This window comes from Schistocerca piceifrons, chromosome 1 (genome assembly GCF_021461385.2).
Source record: "Schistocerca piceifrons isolate TAMUIC-IGC-003096 chromosome 1, iqSchPice1.1, whole genome shotgun sequence".
In the NCBI taxonomy this organism is placed as follows: Eukaryota; Metazoa; Arthropoda; class Insecta; order Orthoptera; family Acrididae; genus Schistocerca; species Schistocerca piceifrons.
The window spans coordinates 365,842,405-365,866,785 of record NC_060138.1 but is presented as its reverse complement, the minus strand read 5'-3'; the positions used below and the strand labels follow the sequence as shown (position 1 = coordinate 365,866,785).

At 38.5% G+C, this 24,381-nt stretch overlaps 1 protein-coding gene across 2 annotated transcripts in view; it reads right to left on the bottom strand.

Annotated features, from left to right (window-relative positions):
* Nucleotides 1–24,381, bottom strand: part of LOC124785919 (serine/threonine-protein phosphatase 2A 56 kDa regulatory subunit epsilon isoform) — a 277,259-nt gene that overhangs the window by 89,731 nt on the left and 163,147 nt on the right. For both annotated transcript variants that reach the window (XM_047254221.1, XM_047254220.1), the window contains exons 3-5: nt 15,224–15,325; nt 14,853–14,945; nt 2,129–2,259 (exon numbers count right to left, since the gene is read on the bottom strand). In XM_047254221.1, the coding sequence (XP_047110177.1) occupies nt 2,129–2,259; nt 14,853–14,945; nt 15,224–15,325 (326 nt within the window). The remainder of the gene's footprint in view (nt 1–2,128; nt 2,260–14,852; nt 14,946–15,223; nt 15,326–24,381) is intronic.

The following is a 24,381-nucleotide window of genomic DNA, read 5'->3' as shown; positions in this document are numbered from 1 at the left end:
ATATGTAGTGCCCTGAGAATTTTGGTGTAAATTCTAGAGACACTCGGCTTTCTACCGTCTCGAACACCTAATATTTTAAGTACGAGGGTGAGAGAGTGGAGATGTGTCTACCTCACCGCCGGTTCCTGTGTGTGCAGGATGGACGTGTATCGGGAGAATACGCAATAGTGATGGTTGATCGACGCGGCCAAGTGTTTGCAGCGCGCGTCTGAGAAGCTGTATGTCCAGTAAAAGGAGCAAGCATGTTCTATTCCTTGACAGTGTAACAACTGTACTGTTGTGAACAAATGAATTATGTATTGAACTAAAGACTTTTACATTTGATTTCAGGTGTTGTACTTGCGAGAAGCAATAACTGGTTTTATAGTGGCTATTAAACCAAACATATTATAATTGTATTTGTTAGTTTCTAATAGTCCAAGATGGGGTTGACTTGCGAGAGCTGAATGTTAGTGTGAAACTTGTGAAGCTGTTTAATTGTTGAGATGAAAATATAACAGAGTTGAACAAAAGTATCCGGAGGGTACAAAATCATTTCAAGAGTAGAAAAGAAGTCTATTTTGAAATTTCTTTAACCAGCTAGTGTCTTCAGAGAAGATGAGTTTGTGAAGATCGATGCAGCCATCTGACCCGAGAAGAACATCAGCTGCACATAATACGTGAGTCAACTGCAAGAGATGTGCAAGTCTTGCACCCCAGTACCACACCGTCCTGTGTTGTCGGAAAACCGTTAGACCTACCCATTCCTCCCCCACATTTTTCCACCACCCACCCACCCAATGTAATATCTCTCTCTGTCCCTGTTCCAAGTTGTTGTTCCAGTTCAAACTAAGGAACAAGCTATTAAGATCAAGTTTCTATTACGCAAAAAAATTTGTGGCTTATATACAGACCAATGTGGTGTGGTGTGTGTGGTGTGTGTGTGTGTGTGTGTGTGTGTGTGTGGAGAGGGAGGAGGGGGGGGAGAGGGGGGGAGGGAGAGAGAGAGGGGGGGGGAGAGAGAGAGAGAGAGAGAGAGAGAGAGGGGGGGGGGGGAGAGAGAGAGAGAGAGAGAGAGAGAGAGGGGGGGGGGGAGAGAGAGAGAGAGAGAGAGAGAGAGAGAGAGAGAGAGAGAGAGAGAGAGATATGACAACAAAGTCAATCAGGAAGAATAGATGGCAGTATGAATACGAAATGAAGAATTTTTTGTACATTTTTGTTCACAATGAGTGACTAGCAGGAGCACTTTGTTACTTCCACAAAGCTACAGTGCTTCATGCAGTCAAAATCTTCTGCCATTTATTTCAATGGATCGTGGGCAAGTAATAATGAATAAGGTAGCCGATCATAAATGAGCTTAAATAAATTTCCTTCAAATACCTTTCTGTGTTTGCAACCAAGCCCACTGCTATGAGAATACACTTCAAGGCACTCCAATGGCATTTCATTCCTGGGCTACAACTAGGCAGCTCACGCAACATCAATAGTTCATAATGCCACAGACCAAGTTACCTTCACATTAGCATATCAAATCACTTATTTATATTTATATACAGATAACAAATGTTGAGAACTTGGGACATTGCAATATCTAAGTACACACATTACCTTACTATGCTGTTACACATCTGTTTACGAATGGAACCCTTTAAATTTTGTGGAAAGCTAAGATTACATGCTGGAGCTTGAACCCACAAGCTTTCCTTTTGTGGGCAATGTTATCCGTGCACGACTGGTGACACGGTCTCACAACTTCACTACAGTCAGTATGTATCTTCCACTTTCCAGGAGTGTTAATCCAACTAGGTATGGAGGAGAGCTTCTATTAAGTACGTTAGAGCAATGCTCAAAGAAAGGATCGTGTTACGAGTTCCAGCACAGCACACGTTAGACATACCAGAGTGAAATATTTGCTTTGAAATGAAACATCTTTTTACCCAAGTTTGACACTTAATTCTAAAATGTAATATTCCAGCTTAAATGGAAAACAATAAACCAATGAAGTAAAGTTATGAACATATATGTTAATAACGAAACATGGTCCTGTAATATAATTTGTTATTTTGTGTAAGCAGTTTTGTTTTTATAGCAATTAACATTTTTATTCATCCCAGAATAACTAAGAATTTTCTATGGCTAATGGTTTTACCTTAAGAAGATGTTATTTATTTGTTTACGAATAAATGCACGGAGCCCAAGAAATTTGCCATATATACGATGAAGCACAGTCTTAAGGAAATCTCGTTCTCGAGGATCTTCACTGTCGAACAAATCCAGCAGCTGAAAAAACAGTAAATAACCATAAAGAGCATTATGGAGAGAATATAATGTTGCAGGCACATGCTTAGATAAAAGCTTCAAGTTCATGACATGTAGTTTATCATCCTTTTTTTGGTGGACAATAATTTTATTTATATACTTACAAAATCAATCTGACTGAAAATGTTCTTCACTGGCATGTGAAAATATTCATGAGAAAATAAAATACTGTGCATGACTGCTCAAATTTTGCTGGCATGATTGACATTACATCTAACTGGATCTCTATCTGTGTAGAAGAATAAGTCCATCTGCAGAAGATATGGTTCAGCTCTACTGTGGTTACAGTTACTCCCTACTATTTTGTCACCCAAATACAATAAATCTTAAATCAATATTTCAGAATGGAAAACAGCAATTATTTCAATGGGAATCTAAGTTAAAAAAAGCCACACATAGCGGGGCCATTGAAGGTGGTAGGTTCATCCAGTATTTTTAACTGGCATCATACAAAACATTTATTTGAACAAATTCTCTGTTAACAGTATCATGAAAAGGATACATTGCTACTCACCGTAAAGATGGCACACTGTCATTCACACAAACAAGCACACCTCACGCACACATGGTTGCCCTCAAACTACTCCAGTTGGAGACAGTGGTCTTGTGTGAGGTGTGCTTTCTTGTATGAATGAGTTTGTTTTCTTTTCTGAAGAAGGCTTTGATCAAAAGCTCAATGTGTAACAGTCTTCACTATGGCTGTCAGCAAACTCAACGTATCAGCTTTAAAGTGAGTAGCAATCTATCCTTTTCGTAATATTGCCGATATCCAAATCCGGACTTCCCATTATGTTTGTTAACAATTCCCTAGTTGAAGAAGGGGCTGCATAGTATGTTTTATTCTTATCTCTTACAAGAAGAGGCCCCCAATGGTGCACCTGACATTTTGCAACCACCTATATGTTGGTGTAGGTTAAGAACCCAGGTATCGCACCCTGAAGCCATTCACCCTGGTGGGCCCTCATTTACGAGAAAAAGCGGAAAAACAATTTCACCTTGTTATTTAGTACATTAAATTAAACATTCAATTTTTTACTGCTGTCGTAGCGTAATGGATGGAATAAATGACTGGGAATCAGAATGTTCCAATCCTGTCATGTTCATTTAACTTTTTTTTTTATGTTGTTATTTTTCTTCGGTTATTTGCTTCAAATTTAGCATTTTTAAATTTTCTAATCCTTTGTCAAGTGATTTTAACCATTGTAACAACTTTCATATTTGCTCTCATTTCTCCCTCGGGCTCAAAATCATTGGTGGATTTGCAGTTACCAATCACAAATCCGTACTTTATTCATATTTTTGTGTTTTCCTCTTGCATTTGTTTTGTGAGTGTTTAGTATTTAAAATGTCTGACAATGCAAATTCATCAACCAGAAAATGTCATGACAAAAGAATGGAGGAATCTGATGATGAAAAAAGGAGAACTTTCACAAATACCGTACATTATGCATTGTCTATTTACGAGGAGAGATCTATCCTTTCTGATAACGCTCCCAATTTTATAAATGCAAACAAAATAGCAATGGGTGAAAAATTGCAGGGGAAATGATTTCACTTGTGATGGAGAGAGTTATTTTTCAAGAAAATGATTAATTTTAGGCAGTGAGACTGAAAAGAGGATTTGTATGATGAGGTAATCTTTTCCATACTACTATCAGTTAATTTTATGATTTCCTCATCCGCTATTAACACAAAAAATTTGTTCCTCGCAGTATACTCTTGAATTGTCAGGAACTTCCATTGACATACATTACATTAAAATACAAATCAAAAGCAGGTGCCGTCGCTGAAACCCATCAAATTACTCATTGAAAAGTATCCAACAAAGTGGTTTCTCTCATTTACGCAGGAAAGGATACTCGATGAAATGGAAACAAGATATCAAACAAGGAAAAACTAAATTCGATAAGCTGTGTCCAATTGATACCGAAACATTTGAAAATTTTAAGGATGCTCAGATGTGCCATGGCCAAGTGACAACGCATACACCACAATAATGAACAACGGTTATCACCATTCTGTGTCAGAAAACTTTTCATTCTTTGCAAGTGAGAAATGGGCAAAGAATTTTAAAATAAAACCTGATGAATCCATGTATCAATCAATCACTGGATTTTCAGGGGATCAAAAACAGTTTTGGCATGAAAGAGAAATTTGGTAAAAGGTACACGTTTACATGCAGTGCAATATGCATTGACATTCACCAGTGAATTGCTACCATGTGTGTTCTTATGTATGCAGGAGGTTGGAAACTGAACATCTGGAGTCAGACTGCAGAAATGCGATTGTCACCTGCTCAAAATTAAGACAATTAACAAAAGAGCAGTACAGAATATTTGCAGTCTGTAATGAAATGATATGTTAAAAGAAACGATTTTTTATTACTTACTGATTCATGGAATGGTCCAATGGGAAACAATTTGTGTAAATTCAAGATCATCACGTAGAAACTTGTTCAACGAACTTTGTATTCTAACATCTGCTTCTCAGTATATTTATTCCTTAATGAAATTTGTAGCAAGTAATACATATCTATTTCCAACCAATAGCTCAATACATAGTGTCAATACCAGGAATAAGAACAATCTACATAAAGACCTGAAATCACTTACCTTGGTCCAGAAAGGGGTCCAATATTCAGTAACACACACAATAAATTGTCAGCAACCAATAAAAATTTGGTTTCCGATAAAGCACAGTTTAAACAGAGTTTGAAAGACTTTTTGATAGGCAACTCCTTCTACTCTTTAGATGAATGTCTTAACAGAGACCGTTAAGCCAGCTTAAGTAAAAATGTCTGTTAGATTTCGGTTTTGACAGCACTTGGTCACAACAGTCAAGATTAGGTATTTTGTGTAAGATTAATTTATTTATAGTGCATAACAATGTTTCATTCTGACAGCGTGTTAATTCTGTGAATATCAGCTGTTCCAGGTTACCACATTGTATTCATCTATTTTGACAATCTCCTGACAAATGATCAGGATAGTAAGTATTACATTCAAATGTTTTATGTTTTTATTTCATACTTTCTGACATGTTCCACACCCACAAGAATCATCTCGTTTTATGGGCCTTTGGAACAAGAACTAAATATAATCTAATCTAAGATTTTACAATGAAATATTTGTGAACAGTGCTGGAAAAGCTACATGCATTGTGAAAAGTGTTCCTCCAAATTGCACTCCCTGTGTCAGCCATGTGAAGTATGATTTTATCGTCAGGTGAAAAATATTATTAAAAAGCGCCACAGCTGAATTACTTCAAGATACAAATGCAAAATTGCTAAAAGTGAAGACATAATCGAAATACATTCAATCGTTCATTGGATTCTGCATGCACCAGCCTTTTAAAACATGGTGTTGTGTACACAGTTCCGCGTAGTCAGCGCGTACACAACTTTCCCACTAGAGCGCGCCCCGCTAAACACAACAGCGCAGGCACAGCACTCATCCGTCTCCGCACTATGAGATGGCACTGCCTTAGAGATGGACCAAATACTGCTTCCGCCGATCCGCGTATTAATACGTAACGTAGCCAATGAGATTGCTGCTAACGTAGAACCTTTTCTCCTCACAGATCACACTCACGCAGTGATACACGAAAGCGCAAGGTATTATAACGAGTGTACAGACCTCCGATTAGTCAGTCTGCATTTGTCTGCACCAGTCTATAGTCAACTTTCAGTCTGCGCATAATAAGATTATCATATTCCTGTACACAGCCATGAAGATAAATGTATAGACACTTTGTCAAGTATTAGAGATATGTGAGAATAAGATTGACGTACCAAGACCAAAGGAATTTCAGATTGTCAATTGTAAATAGCATCCAGAATCAAGTTACGTAAGGTTTATGCTTGTTACTATTTTAATAAATGTGTGTGAAATTTAATCAAGTTCTGTTTAAAGTTGGTCACCGTCAATCTGCTACTCTAAGCGTGCAAGTGGCATTTCTATCGTCTGACCTAACGGCAGAAGATAAACACGCCACGATAAGACCACGAGACATATTACTGACACTCGCCTACTTCGTTAGAGCGACAAGTCAAATAATCTGATGGTGTGTGTACCGATGGTCTTACAGTACGCACACCACACATGGTAAGGTATGCCCAATATAGATCGAAGTGAAGTAATGAAAATACAATATTTTGTAATGTGAATAAAGTGTGCTTCCCATTGAATTTGATGAAGAAACTATGTGAATGTAGAAAGATAGCTTTTACACTTTGTTCATTGTGTGAGAACAATTTGTGTTTCAAGTATGTGTTTGATGATTTATACTCCCCCCCCCCCTAAATAAAAAAATAAGATGATGATAACAATAATTCATCACCTCGCAAAGAAAAATAAATTTTGTGACTGTTAATATGAATACTAATAACTGTTTCATTTTTTAAGTCACTTGATCAGTATTTTTAAATGATTAAATATTACGATATATAAATAAATAGAATTAAAACCATGTGGACAAAGATTCCAAATGAAAAAAGAAGGCAGGAAGACATTATGAGATCAAATAGAAATTTAAAAATTTACATTTCAAGCGAATAACTTAGGGGGAGGGGGGGAATGGTTTAAACAAACATGACAAAATTCGAACCAGCCACATTTTGTTTACCAGTCTTTTACACTATGTATTATGCCCCAACAGCAGTCGAGAAAATGAGGAGTTAGTTTAACATACTAGAGGGAGACTAACTTGCTTTTAGGCTTTTACTGGTAAATGAGGGACCACCAGGGTGAATGACTTCCGAGTCTGACAGCTGGGTTCTTAAATATCCTGTCATATTGACGATTGCAAAAAGTTGACTGCACCCCTGGGGACGTCTCCTTGTTACTAATGACTGCTCTGAGCCATAGCCACTGAATGGATTAAAACTGAGCAGCAAGAGAAACACTTAAGTAAAACTGAGGTCTTGAAGTTAAAACAATTAGGTCTTAGTTCAACAATTTCCAAAAAATAGAAGGCACTTTTTCGTCTTTGGAACTAACAATAGTAGAAAAGTGATGCATGGCAACAGACTTGATATAGAAGATAGGACAGGAAGAAACATGCACAGGGGAAAAGACAGAAAAAGGGAATTTGAATAAACCCAACAATTACAGAAAAAAAAAGACAAAAACTGAAGATGCAAACAAAAGCCAAAAATTAATAGAACTACGTATTACTGTTTATTGTCAAATTATTTTTTCTTCAAAAGAACAGTAACTGATGACACTTAGTTCTTTTCCTTCTTTGGAAAATTATTTATTTGGTGTAATGAGTTACAGCTCCCATAAAAATGTGGACAAATGCCGAGTAATGTTCATAAAAAAATTAAACTTATAGTATCCTTATGCAAGTTCCTTGATGAGGTTAATCTGCCTGAGACTTCTAACTTATACTACTCTGTTTAAGTATGTACACATCGAGCTATTGACAATTATACAAGGTGATCAGCAACAGTCTGCAAAGTTTGTAAGTGTGTTGCAGGGTAGGTTGTGCTGAGAAATAATACTAAATACGTTGCACTGTTTCAGAGATAATTAGCATTGGAGTTAGCCAATCAGGCCGTAGAACATGCAAATTCAAGTGGCCTGCCAGACGGTATCGCCTAACATGTTCTCCATTTGGATTCCTAAAACTGAATAAGAGAGTGATACAAGAATTGGACATGGGATGCTAATAAGGATCAAACTGAACCAAATACTGAGCAGTCTCTTGTACTGTTGTTCACACTATAGAATCATGGACATTAACTGCATCTGGTGGGCTGCTTGAATTTGCTCACACAACAGTCTCATTGTGCTAACCTCAATGCTAATCAACTCAGAAACAGTGCAATGTATCAAACTTATCTCTGAACAATTATTTCTCATGACAAGCTACCCTGCAACACCCTTACAAACTTTTCAGACTGTTTCTGACCACCCTGTATGTTAAATGAACACACAAAATCATCAACATTAAATCCTCAACCTAGGATTACGTAAATACTGAGTATTTCTTCTAACTTTCCATTTCAGCTTATTTACTCACTGTTATAGTTCTGATCTTTTCCTTGGTCTTGTAGGGTCTCTCTTACCTTTTGGTTTGTAATTTGTTACAGACATAGGACGTAGCCACATACCATATGGTAACGCTCTTTCAGTAAATGTGATAGAATGACTCGAAACCTTTGAGGCAAAATGGAAGGAGTCTTTCCAGCAATGAATGTTACATTTAATAACCTGTATTTTGCTATTCACCATGTGCAGAACTAAGGTTTCCCAATTGCAATGAACTTTTTTCACCAAAATATGGAAACATAATTAGCTTGACTGTGCACTAAGAAGTTATGTTCTCCACATGTGCATATGCGGCTGTTCTAGCAATCTCATATTATCCCCGGAGTCCTATGTTTTGTCATTCCCAAATTGTTTTCTGTGGCAAGAAGAAACCTTCGTGTAGTTTGATTCTGGGATACTTGCTTTTCCTCACTTGAATCTAACAACATGCACTGTAACCTTTAAAAAAGTGTGTGTGGGGAACACTGTGGATAAAAGGTTACAATCATAAAGTCACAGTAATTATTTTACTTGATAATATGAACTACAGTTGTATAGCCCTTTCCTAACAACCGTTATTATATACTCCACATGAGCAGCACACATTTCTTGCAACATTATACAAAGTGGTCAACTTATTGGTAGTACCGACTCCACCTTTTGTGTTATCATAAAACTGTTGCAATGGATGATCTCTGTTTACTCCATCTATTGAATTAATCTCATGCCAGCTTCACGCCAGGATCGTAGACTTCCTTTTTTAAGAATATATGAAACCTGAGTATGGCCTTGTCTGAAGTGAACTGTGGACACTCCTTTCTTTACTGGTGGAGAAATCTCATGCTTGTTTCTCTTTACTGTCCCAAGAAAAGAATGAGTTTTTCTTCCAAACTATTCCAGCAAGCCAATACTTGTAAACTAATTCCCTGCCTTTTCATTTCGACAAATTAGAAAGTCTGCTACTTAGTTTAACACTTCTGATTCCAACCAAATATGTATTTCTAAATTGCACAGGTACGATACCTTGGAATCCACAGGTACACATATCTTCATGCCCTGCTTGGTTTGCTGGATACACACTGAGAACAGCTGAATGTTACATAGAATCGTTCCAATTTCTCGTCTATTTTATTACTTCTTCCAGAGTATACGACTTTTGAAAGTTTTGTATAAACATAGAAAACTTTTCCCAAATCCCTGGTATCTTGTTTAATCACCATCTTTCATCTCGAGTCGCATACCTGCCCAACCTAACGCACCACATTATGAATCTGAAATATTTGTGTGCATTAGAAGGCAAAATTTTTCAATATCATCCCCCCCATTTACCCACAAATCCTCGAAGGTTTATCTGTTTGTTTTAATATTAGCTAAAACTAAGAGACTGATGAAGGCTAAGTGAAACAACATCTCTTGGTTTTACTTGTCTCTCACACTGAAATCAAGATTTGACACTTTCATTACATCAGTTTGTATACAGAACTAATAACAAATAAAATGTCCAACTTATGAGCCAAGTCCAGCATTTCAAAAGTATTTTCACTGCTTCCACAGCACCTATAGGTTCTGATAACTTTTGGATCTTATTTTGCACCCTGAAATTTAATCGCTGTGAAGGTACAACTTCATCCCATTTTGCTCACTTTTTCTTCCAAACATAATAATAGTCATTTACCACAAATACACATTTTTCCTTTTGCATATATATATTTTTTCCCAACTCTTTTGGATATGCTGAAGATTATGCCTTCCAGGATCAACTATATAACAACTAAAATAATAAAATTCTTATAAATTACATAAAAGAAAAAGGTGGTAGTGGCAGGAATGGTATCACAGGCTATCTACGCATTTCCTGCTTTGTATTGTCAACTGCAACTACGAGCGATTAAATGACAAAAAATTGCGTTATAAAGTGACTTTGTATTACTTATGAATTTAGGTTAATAACCAAATAACTGTAACGATAAAATGAAAAGGGAGCAGGAAGTGTTTCAAGTTTAGCAATCACCACCTACCTACACTACACCTATACTCTGTGAACAACTGACGTGCACGGCAGATAGTACATCCCACCACTTAATCTAATCTTATCATCACAATCCCTATCGGGGTGATATGTAGGGAGTTGTCGTATATTTCTAGTGTCATTAGTTAAAGCCATTTCTTGAAACTTTGTCAGTAGATTTCCTCAGGATAGTTTCTATCCATCTTCAAGAATCTGTTAGTGAAGTTCAACACGCCAGCAATACTCTCCTGTGGGTCAAACAAGCCTGTGACCATTTGTGTTGCCCTTCTCCGTATCTGTGTATCTCAACAACAAGGCAGTCATTCAGATACTAAAACACACAGCAATGGAAAAGGAAAGATCCTGAGCTATAAGGCGTTCAATTGCTGTTGACTATTGAAAAATAACTGACAGACAATTATCGACTTACAGGAAAAGTGTTGGAATAGATTTCTCATCCCTTCCCTAAGAATAAAACAAATGTGGTCTTCTGTACAGACAGTCACATCTGACTTGAAATATGGCACGATGGAGGAGTAGCACATAAAAATTACTCAAAAGTCATGTATACGTAACATAAAATGTTGTGTCTGTTCGAAATTTTAAATAGGTCAAACAAGCAGACATTTTGATGTCTGCTTTAGAGAACACTGTAATGTTGGCAGTGATAAAAAGATTTCGTTCCTTGTTTTTTAAAAAAATTGTCATACGGTAGCAAACAAAAACAGCAATTTGACAACTGTCATTGTCTTCCCACAAGAGGCCATTAGGAAACATCTGTAGAGTTTGAAATAAATGAATAAATAATGGTTAAAGAAAAACGCTGACTTCTGTAACAAAGCCTTTACCAAGTATTTCCTAATCTCTTATGCCGTCTCTTGTCTCTATTTCTTGCCCTATTCCTTGTGGGATTCTTTTTCTGCCTCCTCGAACCTGTCTTGCAGTTACTCTGTTCAACAGTTCTTTAATATGATTATTTCATGTAAACTTCCAGCTGTTGGTAACCAGTTTCATAGTTGTGGGCAACCTCTGCAGGTAGGCTTCATTTAAACTACTTAAGTATCTCTAGCATATTTATAGCAGTAGTAACACTATTTTTTACCAGTTTTCACTTCAAGAAAGGCATATCTCAAAAATTTTATTGAGATTTATTTTAATCTTGTTTTTAAAATAATTGCAACTTTACACTATTAAGCAGTTAACTGTAGCCTAAATTCCAACAACTGAAGTAAAGATATATTTGCATTGGAGTGCCTCTCCTGGCCTGTTCAGCTACATTCTGACATGTTATGGAGTAATACATTGCTGTGCATGTAGTTGTGTATAGAAGCTAATTCGACTTTGCAATTTAGTTCCCTAGTATTTTCTAGCATACCATTTTTCCTTTATTTTTGAACAACACATTTGATGATGACTTGCTTAACCACATGAACTGATAATGATATCTGTGTGACCTGAGGCTGAAATGTATTTTAAAAATCTTTTATCTTTGCAACTTTTAAAACTTATTGCTCATTAAACACAAATTTGTTGCATTGTTTGAAGTTCATAAATTTAATATAGGTAGGACTAGTGTATGAATTATTTACATTATAGTTTTATTATTATATACCGGTAGTTCCCAACTTTTTTAGACATTACCTAGTACCATCCCCTTCCCCCCATCTGTTGCCCCTAGCACCCCCCACATTATCAACTAACTAAACTGTGGAATGAAAGACACTTCTTGGAACATTTTCATTTTTAAAATGATTTAAGATGAATGATATGATGTGTGTGTGTGTGTGTGTGTGTGTGTGTGTGTGTGTGTGTGTGTTAGAATGAATGACAAAGGAATTTGTGGTGCTTCACAAGTGCTACCCACAACTCCTCAGATAAGAATGCTAAGTATCCAAAGTGAATGTAGACACTAGTTACAAAAACTTCTTCCCTGCATTACTCCTCTCCAATGCAGCACTTGCTTGACCTGCACACTGCAACCCCATTTAAAACCAATGAAGTTAAAATGTATGGTCTAGTGTACTATACTTATTGTTCATAAATAACTTATTGCTACACTCCTTACTTCTGAATTGACAGTCCAGAAAATGCTTCATTAATCGCTTCGAGAAAGACACTAACAATATTGATAACAACAACAACAATAATAATACTGTGTACAGCACAACAGCAGCCCCTATGCAGTTACAGGTGTGTTGTGCTGTCAATTAATTCCATTTATCTTTTTCTTACTAAACTGTGATAACAGGAATGATCTTTTGAATATAATTTAAGTTTCATGACTGAAACAGAATCAACTTGTTTGACTTTTACTCTTCAGAAAATTTCATTTTACCCCTTGTGTGTGTGTGTGTGTGTGTGTGTGTGTGTGTGTGAGAGAGAGAGAGAGAGAGAGAGAGAGAGAGAATCTGGTTAACAAAACCAGGATGGTAGCAAAAAAAAACTGCAATCCTACCTGCAGGTTTCCTGAAATGTAATGTAAAGGAAAACAGTATTTTTGTTTGGGTTGACACCTATATGAGAAGAAAAAAATTTCAAGATACCCTAACACAGAATATCTATTTTATGTATGAAATATACCACCTACACCCAGGGTGGCCAAAATTTTGGTTCACAGACCATGCTTGGACCCAAGTCCCATAGCACTCAGCTTCGCTTCACATCCCCCCCCCCCCCCCCCCCCCCCCCCCCAGCCATGCCGCACTGAGTGCGAGGAGGGGGAAGAGGGGACGAAAGTGAATGTACCATATTTAAATGGTAGTACAATCGTATTGTTATATTTCACATTTCTCGATGACATATCACAAACAAAACAAGTTTTCAGTATTAATACTTTTTGGCACGCTGAAAACATAATATAATTTTTATCTGGCACCAACTGTTGGTATACAGACAGACAATTTCTTTGAACTCAATTTGCCATGTAATAGTGACTTATCTAGTTTCATAATTGAAAAAGGTCTTTCACACAAATATGTCGCTAGGAATATTGTAGTACTTTTGCAACCTCATTATGGACGTATCTTGCAGGTCCACCAATTACATCTGAAACACACACACACACACACACACACACACACACACACACAGGGGCGCTTTCAACTGAAACAGCAAATGGGCTCAAAAACAGATGTAAGACTGACAATGACCTCAAAAACTCTATAAACCTATAATTGTAATTCTTGCAGGGCCACAAGCTTGCCTTCAGACCCCGCCCTTTCTTTAATGTCAATGAGCTTATGGAACTGGACTGTCTTTGTCAGAATGTATCCCCTCTACAATGTGATTTTCTTTTTAAATGCACCCTCATCAAATCAGAAAGAAGTTACCTTGCAATATCTTACTGTGGGCAGTGTGCAATCAAGTCCATTTAAAATGCCAAGTCTGCAGTACATTCAGATGTTCTAATTTTCATTCATGCACTGCTTTTTTCTTCATGCATTCAACAACAGCAAGATTTAATCAGAAAATTATTCCAGGCATGTCCCTTGACTTAACGAAAGCACTTTGCAGAAATATATTAAGTCTCCATACTCTTCATTCATTTCCACAAAAACTGTTGCAACTGAAAATGGAGTAATGAGAACAGCTTCAGAAAGTTTACACTTTGTACTACCAATTTCTTCAAGTGCTCCCTGCCTGTAAATTTAGCAAAGTGCTTCTCGATGTACAGAAAAATGAATCCCACCTGTTCATCACTGTATAATTTTTTGCTCTTTCATCGTCATCCAAAAGTTTACATTCTTTCTGTATGGTGCTATAATAATGTTTTGTAGCAAATAACCAGTACCTGCCGCAAATTGTGAATTCTCATCCCTCTCTTCTGTTATTCCCACACATTTTTAAGGAGTGCGATGATAGACTGCTAGACTGCCTCTTTTTGAGCAAACAGCCACTGGATCTGTGAATGTCCTTCATACCGAGAACAAATAGGAAAGGGTAAAAGGCGCTGACTTCACAGTCCTGCTGAACTCAAGAGTTGTGCCGATCGCAAACTGCTGCACTATAACGCTAAATGAAATGTTACACAGTACCAAGAACTTCTCAGGAATGAGCAAAGCGAAGTGACAGGCGGGGCTTTGGCCTGCCTGCAGACCACACATACTGCACACGTAAAGTTTGGCCTGTCCTGACCTACACAGTGTTATAACCTACTTAACCTTCAATAATCCTCTAACCCTGTATAAATTGGAACAAAAGGATATTCTCATAATCAAATTATTTAAATACTGACATATTTCACCAATCCAGTACTCAATAGATTATATTTCATGCATACCCTACTCTTGTAAATGCCAAATTATTATCTCTGTTGAAAAGTTTTCTGTCTGTTTGTTCCAATAGAAACTACCAACACACAAAATTGCAGGGGTAGAAATGTAGCTTGCAGCATCTATAATATTTCTTTACAATTCAAAAGGTTCAAGAATGAACAGTAAATTTAACTGAAATATATATGTGTGTGTATCTGAATTTTCTAATGATTAACTTTAAAGTATATGTCTGCTGCATACCTGAAGTACAAATTTTTGGTCTATGACCTTTTTTCCAATAGTTGGCTGAAAATCGGACGACTCCAAAAACCTCAGGAAAAACTCGTATACCAGCTGAAAGAACAATCATATGTTAACGTTTCAATACAAGGAAAAATGTGACATAATAAAACATGCATTACTTGGATTCTTGAAAGTCACTGTGATGCTTTAACAATGGGGGCTAGTGAGAAAAGTAAGGAACTCATGAAGAGTGACGAACATGAGAGACAGTGGGACGTGAGGAGAAAGTTACCGTTATAGACTGAAAGGTGGAAGACAGGTATGACAGAGAGAGGTGGGTGGACAGCCAGGTGGGAGGGTGACATTAACATTTAAGATGCCGACTCTACCTGTAAATGTGGCCACGATGCTTCCAGCGTGGGATCATCTTCTTCTGGATCGAAATCAGGGTTTTCACTTGGCGGAAGTGTCCTGAAGAGATTGGCAGAGATCTAAAAGAAAGTAAGAGTAAGTTATTACTTGGAATGTGACAGAATTCCCCCACCCCCCATCCCCAAAGGAGGATTTGTGATATGAGAAATATAAACTTGATATGGTAATTTTAATTTGAGCAACAGAAACAACTTTTGGATATAAAAAGTTCTGCATAATTTTTTGCATTATTTTATCACAATTGTTTTATACACTGAAGTGCCAAAGAAACTGTTACAACTGCCTAAAATCACGTACGACCCCCACGATCACGCAGAGATGCCACAACATGGTGTAGCATGGACTTGACTAATGTCTGAAGTAGGGGTGGAGGGAATCGACACCATGAATCCTGCAGGGCTGTCCATAAATCCGTAAGAGTACAAGGGGTGGAGATCTCTTCTGAACAGCATGTTGCAAGGCATCTTAGATATGCTCAATCATGTTCATACCTGAGGAGTTTGGTGGCCAGCTGAAGTGTTTAAATTCAGAAGAGTTTTTCTAGAGCCACTCTCCAGCAATTCTGGATGTGTGGTGTGTCGCACTGTCATGCTGGAATTACTCAAGTCCGTCGGAATGCACAATGGACATGAATGGATGCAGGTGATCAGACAGGATGCTTATGTAAGTGTCATCTGTCAGATTCGTACCCAGACGTAGCAGGGGTCCCATATCACTCGAGCTGGACACGCCCCACACCATTACAGAGCCTCCACCAGCTTGAGCAGTCCACTGCTGACATTGACATGCAAGGCCATGGATTCATGAGGTTGCCTCCAGACCTGTACACATCCATTTGTTTGATACAACGTGAAACAAGACTCTTCCAACCAAGACAACATGTTTCCTATCATCAGTCCAATGTCATATCAAGGAGGTTTCGTTGAGTGGTTCATACGCTGACACTTGGTGATGGCCCAGTGTTGAAATCTGCAGCACTTTGCGGAAGGGTTGGACTCCTGTCACTTTGAACGATTGTCTTCAGTCGTTGTCGGTCCCATTCTTGCAGGATCTTTTTTTGGCAACAGCGATGTCAAGAGATTTGATATTTTATCAGATTCCTGATATTTACGGTACACTAGTGAAACGGTCATATTGGTAAATCCCCATTTCATCGCTATCTTGGAGATGCTGCATCCCATCGCTTGCGCGCCAACTATAACACCATGTTCAAACTTAAATCTTGATAACCTGCCATTGTAACAGCAGTAACCTATCTATCAACTGCGCCAGACACTTGTCTTACATAGGCATTGCCAACCGTAGTGCCATATTCTGCATGTTTACATATCTCTGTATTTGAATACAAGTGCCTATACCAGTTTCTCTGGTGCTTTGGCGTACAAACATAGCAAAACTGGTGGATTGATTTTTCATCCACTTGAAGTGACTTTCAAGTCTAGAAAAAACCTGGAATGGAGTACACAATGTTGCATCTTGGTTCATATTCAGTGTTAAATTCCTTGTTCCTTCTTATCTGGATTAGTTGATTCAGAGATCACAGGAAAGTACTAGCATACATTCCACGGGACTGTCTGGTCAGACACTATTGTGTTCAACCCATCATTGGCTCAATGACTACTATACTTCACTAAAATGCAGAAGTTCTGATACATCACTCCATACTGGCCATGCAGTAGCCACTGCTCAGAGAGGTAACACTGCATCCACATAGCTTGTGTTTTTCTCAAACACAGTGGGTGTACAAAAACGTGATACACCAAAAACAAAACACATTATCATGCCCAATACAGTGAAGTAAAACAGTTGGCATTCAAAATATCATCCAGTCATCTCTGAACGGATAAATACGGGTCTTGTGTAGTTTTCAAGAGAATCTTATACCATTTCTAATGCAAAATATTGGCAAGTTCAGCTATCGCCGATGGAGGTGGATAGCGATCATTCGCCCTTCTCTCCAAAAGTAGATCTCAGAGGCTGAATAATATTGAGACGTGGTGACTCTGACAGTCATGGGAGATGTGATAATTCATCAGTGATAGTTCACCAGTGTTGGATCATGCCCTGATGTCTTGGGACAAAGCAACGCCATTGGGGAACAAATATTGTACCATGGGCCTGACCAGCCAAGATGGCCGTATAATACTTAACAATAATGAGGCCTTGCAGAGTAACCGTGGGGTCCATGGAATATGAGGATCTTTCTGCCCAAATCCTACTGAACATCCACTACATTTCACACTCGGCAGCAGGCAGACTGCATTGTAGGCTTGGGACAGCGTATGCCATACGTAAACTCTGACAGAACTCGGAAACAGTTTAAAACAATACTTTCAATATATGTAGTTTAAAACATTACTTTCAATGTATGTGGTAACTGCCTTTCTGACATGTCAATGGTCATCTTCACCTTAATGTCCGTTCTTTAACTTGTCCACAGACGTGTGGTAGAACACACACAACAAATATGTATAATTAAGGCAACGATGGCCAACGATCTCTTTAGTGCAGATGCACAACAGGCTAGAACTCTTACGGGAAATGGGAAAAATGCCACAAGTAATTAGGATTTAAGGGGACATGCTCTTGAAAATGACCAAAAATTTGAAAAAAATTTCTTGGTCTCCTAAATGCTGTCAAGACTTATGAAGAGTGCTGTGAAATGTAAGTACTGCAGTTGTGAAGATAGTATTGACGTTTCTGACGACATTTCGCAAGGAAGAGTCTTTGCCTGTAACTCGTGCAAGATTCACAGTGACACTATGACATCATCAGCCACTGACAGTTGACATTACAGTGTGAATATTCAGCTTGCTTATGCAATGCGATGTATTGGAAGGGGAAGGACAGCAGCCCAGACTTTTTGTGCAGTGATGCATTTGCCTCCACCTCCACAGAGGTTTGACAGAGATAATAAATTAACACATAATGCTTTACGTGGTGTAAGTGAACATTCAATGAAAAGAGCAGCAGAAGAAGCAGTAGCCTTGTCTGAGAATACAAACATTGTAGCAGCATTTGATGGGTCTTGGCAGAAGAGAGGTCATACTTCTCTGAATGGGGTTGTAACTGCCACATTTATTGAAATTGGTAAGATACTGTATTATGAATGTCTAACAAAATGCTGCCAGGGTTGTTCAAGTAAATTTATTGGCACCCATTTTTTGTGTAAAGAACTTTAACGGTCTAAGTGGAAACATGAAAACAATAGGAATTCTAAACATTTTTAGAAGATCAGAGGTCAGTCATGGTGTGAGGTATGTAGGCTACCTTGGGGCTGGAGACTGTAAAGGACACACAACTGTTGTTAATGATAGACCATATGGGAAGACACTGATAGAAAATCTTGAATGTGTTGGGCACGTACAAAACGAATGGGAGCTCGGCTGAGAAAATTATGTAAAGACTTCAGTGGGAAAAAACTGTCAGGTGGAAAACACACAGGTGGTCCAGGTTGTCTTACAGAAAGTGAAATTGATTCTTTGACTCAGTATTATGGACTAGCAATAAGGAGAAATGTAGGAGATTTGGAGAACACGAGATGAGCTGTTTAGGCAACATGGTTTCACAGAGTGTCAACAGATGACACCCCACATCATGGTTTGTGTCCAAAAGGGGAAGATTCATGGTGCAAGTACTGGTTGAGCGACGCTACAAGCATACAATATACCCACAAGCATTCCTTACCCCTTGCTGTATTGCAGGCAATTAGGCCTATATATAGGGAGCTGGCAAATAAAAATCTACTTAGGAATGCAAATGAAAGCTTCAACAGCTGTACATGGGAAAGAATACCCTAAACCGAATTTGTTGGGCTGACAGTGCTGAAGACTGGTGTAACAGATGCAATAACAACATTCAATGAGGGGAAGATTTCAAGGATCAATGTTATGAAAAAATTGAACCTAAAGGCTGGAAGGAATATGGCTTCAGCTCTAACTGCTATTGATAAGCGGCGGGTAACCGCAGCAGAGACAGCTACAATAGCTGCTACCAAGAAGTCAAGGATAAAGAAAAGAATGAAGAGAAAGAGTATGGAGTATAAGGAAACAGGACAACTGGAGTATGCAGCTGGAATGTTTTAAACAAGCATAGTGGTAAGTTAACAAATCTGTAAATCATCTTTTGCGATTTATCAGAAACTTGAATTTTCATCACATCATTCAAGTACACTTTCCTCCTAAATGATTGAAGTTAAACTCTCAAAAATTGGTACACATATTTAGAATGACCTCCTCTACCTCCCTTGCCTACTATTCCCTGAAAAATTTATGACATGATGATGATGATGATGATGATGATGTCTGTGATATTTGGGCTACATTTTTAAATATTTTTGTCGTAGTAAAGTAAATTATTTGTCTTTTTCACAGATCAGCATCAGGGAAGGAAACTGGAGGCATAAAAATCTTAACGTGAATGTTGTCTGTACTCTGACACTTTTTCCAAGCTGTGCAGTCAGTGGTTCCACAGAAAATGGTACCACAGTGAAATAGTGTTCCGTTTTTTGTACTATTATAAATACTGTTGTCAGTGCCAAAATATAATAAATATCACAATAATTTTTTGGGAAATGCTTTGACTAATGAGCCTAATTGTGTACAAGAATTTTGAGCTCTTTCTTTATTTATAGATCAGTTGCACTACGAAGGTGAAGATAATGCTAAAATTGCAGCCCATTCAGAGGCGTGTCCCCTTAATAGTGTGTGAATAAGTTGAGAATTTGGGTCCAAGGGGAGGCATGTGAGGGTAGTCAGTGCAGTTGTGATGACCACTGTGTCCGGATGATGCAGTGGTCAGTGCATTTGCCTAGTTAGCAGGATACCCAGGTCCAAATCCCGGTCCAGCACAAATTTTCAACTTTCCCCAGTGATTTAAATCAATATCCACTCACAGGCAATGTTTGTAATTCCTTTATGTCTCAAATCACTGACTTTATTGCTCCACAGGCCAGGCTTTATGGCTTTGACACCGTAACATTTCCTATTACAGCCATTTGCATTACTGGTATATGGTTTCGGAATTCCAGCTCACCCTGCAATTCCCAGCCTATGGAAATCGCTTCATGTTGTTTTGGTGCTGACATGGTTCACAACTGGGACATTCAGTTCTGCACTGACTTTTGCAGCTGTCGTTTCGCGTTTATCGTCACAATTATCTTCAAGGACCATCTGTCACCATCACTCAACACACACTTTTGTCCACATTGTCACTTATACTCTGTACGGTGAAAGAAGAGCTCTGACAGTTGTAGTGACCTTGGTGCATGTGCTTCACGCGCTCCATCACAGCCAATCAGATCACGAGTTTTTGTTTACATTACCATGGCAACGGCCCAGTGTTGCCATAGTGCTAGGTGAGCCCTCCTTTTAGTTAGTGGTGCCAAATGCCTCATTCCCGTTTGTGTGTGTGTATGTGCATTCCAGAAATTGAGTGTTTCTTGCCATGTGTTTGCAAAATGGCTTCATATAGTGGAGAGAAGAGGACTTTAGGAAAAGGAGCTACACTGAAATCTCAAGCACATGAATTTACATACAGATTGCGTGTTTACTTTGAAAGGGAAAGGGATAATGCTGGGCCATTGATACCAGTGGTATAGTGACTGACATGGCAGCAGAAGCACTGAACATCTCTACAGAGACAATGAAGAGAGTCACAAATGATAAAGAGGCTATCAATTCAGCTGGGAACCCTGTTATTGTGAAGCCTCTAAAGTCAAGGAAGAGATCGTGTCACTTGCTTGAAACAAAACAACTTCGACAAACGTGCTATCAGGCAACTTATGTACACATACTGTAGGACTATCTGACACTTAAAAAATTGATGGCATCACTGTTTGATGATGGTTTGTTCACAGGCAAAACGACACGGCTCTCGATTACTTTTAAGAAAGAAAATAATTATGGCTTACACTGGAAAAAGTTCTCTGGAAGAAATGTAATAATGGAACGCAGAGTCATTGTGGCATGGATATGTCAATTCCTGCACGAGTCTGGAGCATGTAATATGGATTGATGAGACATGGTTCAATGTGCATCTTGCACATTCCGTTGTGTGGACAGATAACGTGTCACTGAACTTTGAGTGTGCCAACTAGTAAGGGAGGGTAACTAATTATAGTTTATGCTGACTCTACAAATGGTTTTGTGCCCAGTGCTACAATGATTTTTCAGTCAAGGGGGGGGGGGGGGGGGAAGTGTCAATTACCACAAGGAAATGAATGCAGATACATTTAAAGACGATTTGTTACTAGTTTGCTACCAAATGCCAATTCTGGTAACGTTTTATGTAATGAACAACACACCATACCATTCTGTACAATTAAATGAGGCACCATTAGTCAACTTTTCAAGTCAATAAATTTTACCAACAGCCACACACTTTATTAAGATATTTTATTTTATTTTGAAAGCAACCCTTTTCAGCAATTCATTTTGCCTCTTCAGACCCCATACACTTTTTTTGAATCAACAAACTTCATATACTGCCACAAAACTGGATATCGTGAATCCCAAACATTGTGCAGCTGATTCATACTAAAACGTGACAGCAACTGCATCAGCTTTACAACAAAATGGCTCTGGGCACTATGTGACTTAACTTCTGAGGTCATGGGTCGCCTAGAACTTAGCACTAATTAAACCTAACTAACCTAAGGACATCACACACATCCATGCCCGAGGCAGGATTCGAACCTGCGACTGTAGCGGTCGCTCGGTTCCAGACTGTAGCGCCTAGAACTGCACGGCCACTCCGGCCGGCAACTGTACAACAGCTGGGATTCACGATATCCAGTTTTATGGTGCTATGCAATAAGCTCGCTGATTCAAAAAAAGTGTATGGTGCCTAAAAATGGCAAAATGAATTGCCGAAACTAACTGCTTTTGAAATAAAATAAAATATCTTAAAGTTCACAACTGAAAAGTATGTACCAGCCAATATCCCCTAGCCACATTGGACCAACAGAGATTGAATTAGTCAACTGCTTGAAAGATAATAAAATAAGCTTTGAACAGAATATGCAAAAAATTGGAACTTCTGGAATTAGTGAAAGCCTCAGAAAACGCTGTATGTAATTCATACGTAATCAGAGAACCATGGCCAAAAAATTACACATTTCATTGTACCATTGCCATTACAATGCCATAGAACAGCAAAGATATCAAAGCCTGTAGGGTTGTGATGAGAGATGATAAATCAGACGACAATGAACTTGAGATTTCTGTTCTCCCACATGAAAAATAAAGGTAACATCTTCAGTTGATATTTTACACATAACATTTGTTCATTTTGCTGTACCTTGTTAATGTCGAAAATCTGTCTATTGTGTGTGTGTGTGTGTGTGTGTGTGTGTGTGTGTGTGTGTGTGTGTGTGTAAGGAGGCAAACACATGAGGAAAAATATTTGAACAAGGAACACATCACTCAGTACAATGCTTCAATGAATCTTACAGCTTTCTTAGGCTCTGTAGCTCTGGCTGTCATGGGGCCGATGTGTGGGAGCAGAAGGTCTGTCAGTTCATTACCAGCCCTGACAGCTGCTGGCCCACTGCACTTCCATGTTGAATACTGACAACTATGCTGCCAACTGTCAGAGCTCTTCTCTCACCATACAGAATGTAGTGGATGATGATTTTCTGATTTTGCTGTAAGCAGTACAAACCTTTGGCACAGTACCACTTGAAACACCACACACACACTGACTACCTTGGTTACGAAGCACCCACCATATGAGCACCAACCATGTGTCCACATTTTCATTCACTTTGTTCTGACATGACCCACTCACAACTACACAGAGCACTGTTCTCACCATGACTGACACTTGCAATGCATTGAGACCATTGCACAGGCGCTGCTTGTGGTCAAACATAACATCGCCACCTGTGATATTTGGCTAGCTTCTGCACTTATTTATAAGCATGCATTTCTCACAGTGTTTCCATATTTTTGTTCAACCCCTTTACAATGCTCCTGCGTTTCAACTCAGTGACATGTTTGGCCAATTTCTTCCAATCTTTATACAACCAGAGAAAGTATCAAGTTTCCTTATTTTTAAAGGGGGTGTTATCTCTTCACTTATCTGTAATGAATTGATAAAAGAGCCAGAGGAGAAGATGCAATATACTTTTCATCAAAGACTTGCTATAAAACAAATTGCCGTGTGTATAGTTTTTTTACTTCATCTGACAGACTTTACAGTCCTGTATTTCAGAATGTAACTTTCACTCTGCAGCAAAGTGCATGACATTTTGAAACTTCCAAGCAGATTAAAACTTAATGTTGGACCAGGACCCAAACCCCACCTTCTCATACTGCTCATACTGCCTGAGCTACCTAAGCACAACTCGTGCCCTGTCAATTCAGCTTTACTTCCACCAGTACCTCTCTCTGACCTTCCAACTGGCCTCTCTGCTCTAACTGGTAACTGCACCGGATGGGGATACCAGGAAGAGGATTAAGAAATTCAACATTCAGTATGAATAGGAATGGCATATGTTAGTAGCCCAGATATTCCAGTTGCCCGGTTTTTCCCATGAGCTTTGATGTCAGGGATGACCAGCTGAAAGCAGCAGCAGCAGAAGAAGAAGAAGAAGAAGAAGAAGAACAAGAAGGAAGAGGAGGAGGAGGATGATGATGACAAGAAGAAGATGTAAAGTAAAGCAGTGTCTACTGAGAATTTGATGAAATATATGAAATATGGTCAAAATCCGAGTCTCTGAAGGCTGTACTGCTACTGAATAGGAGGTAAATCATAGGAGGTAAATTATGGCAGAACTATAACAGAATAGGGGCAGAGGAGCAGAGGGGGACTAATGTATGTTGGCTTTTGTGGTATGTTTCAACTGCTTGTAGTGAAGTCCCAATAAAGTTATAGTAGAGGCATCTGGATATCAAATACTTGATTGCAGCTACAGTCAATAAATTACCACCAGTATGATAAATTTCAGGGAGGTAAGAAAAGTGAGTATTGGTCAAAGTGATATACTAAGAAATAATAACCCATTAGATAATGAGGAAATCTTCTGAGGCAGTGACAACTGCCATAACATTAAAGACAGTTATGTTGAAAAGTAAAATATTTTGTTCACAGGGAACAACAATCTTTAGGAAAT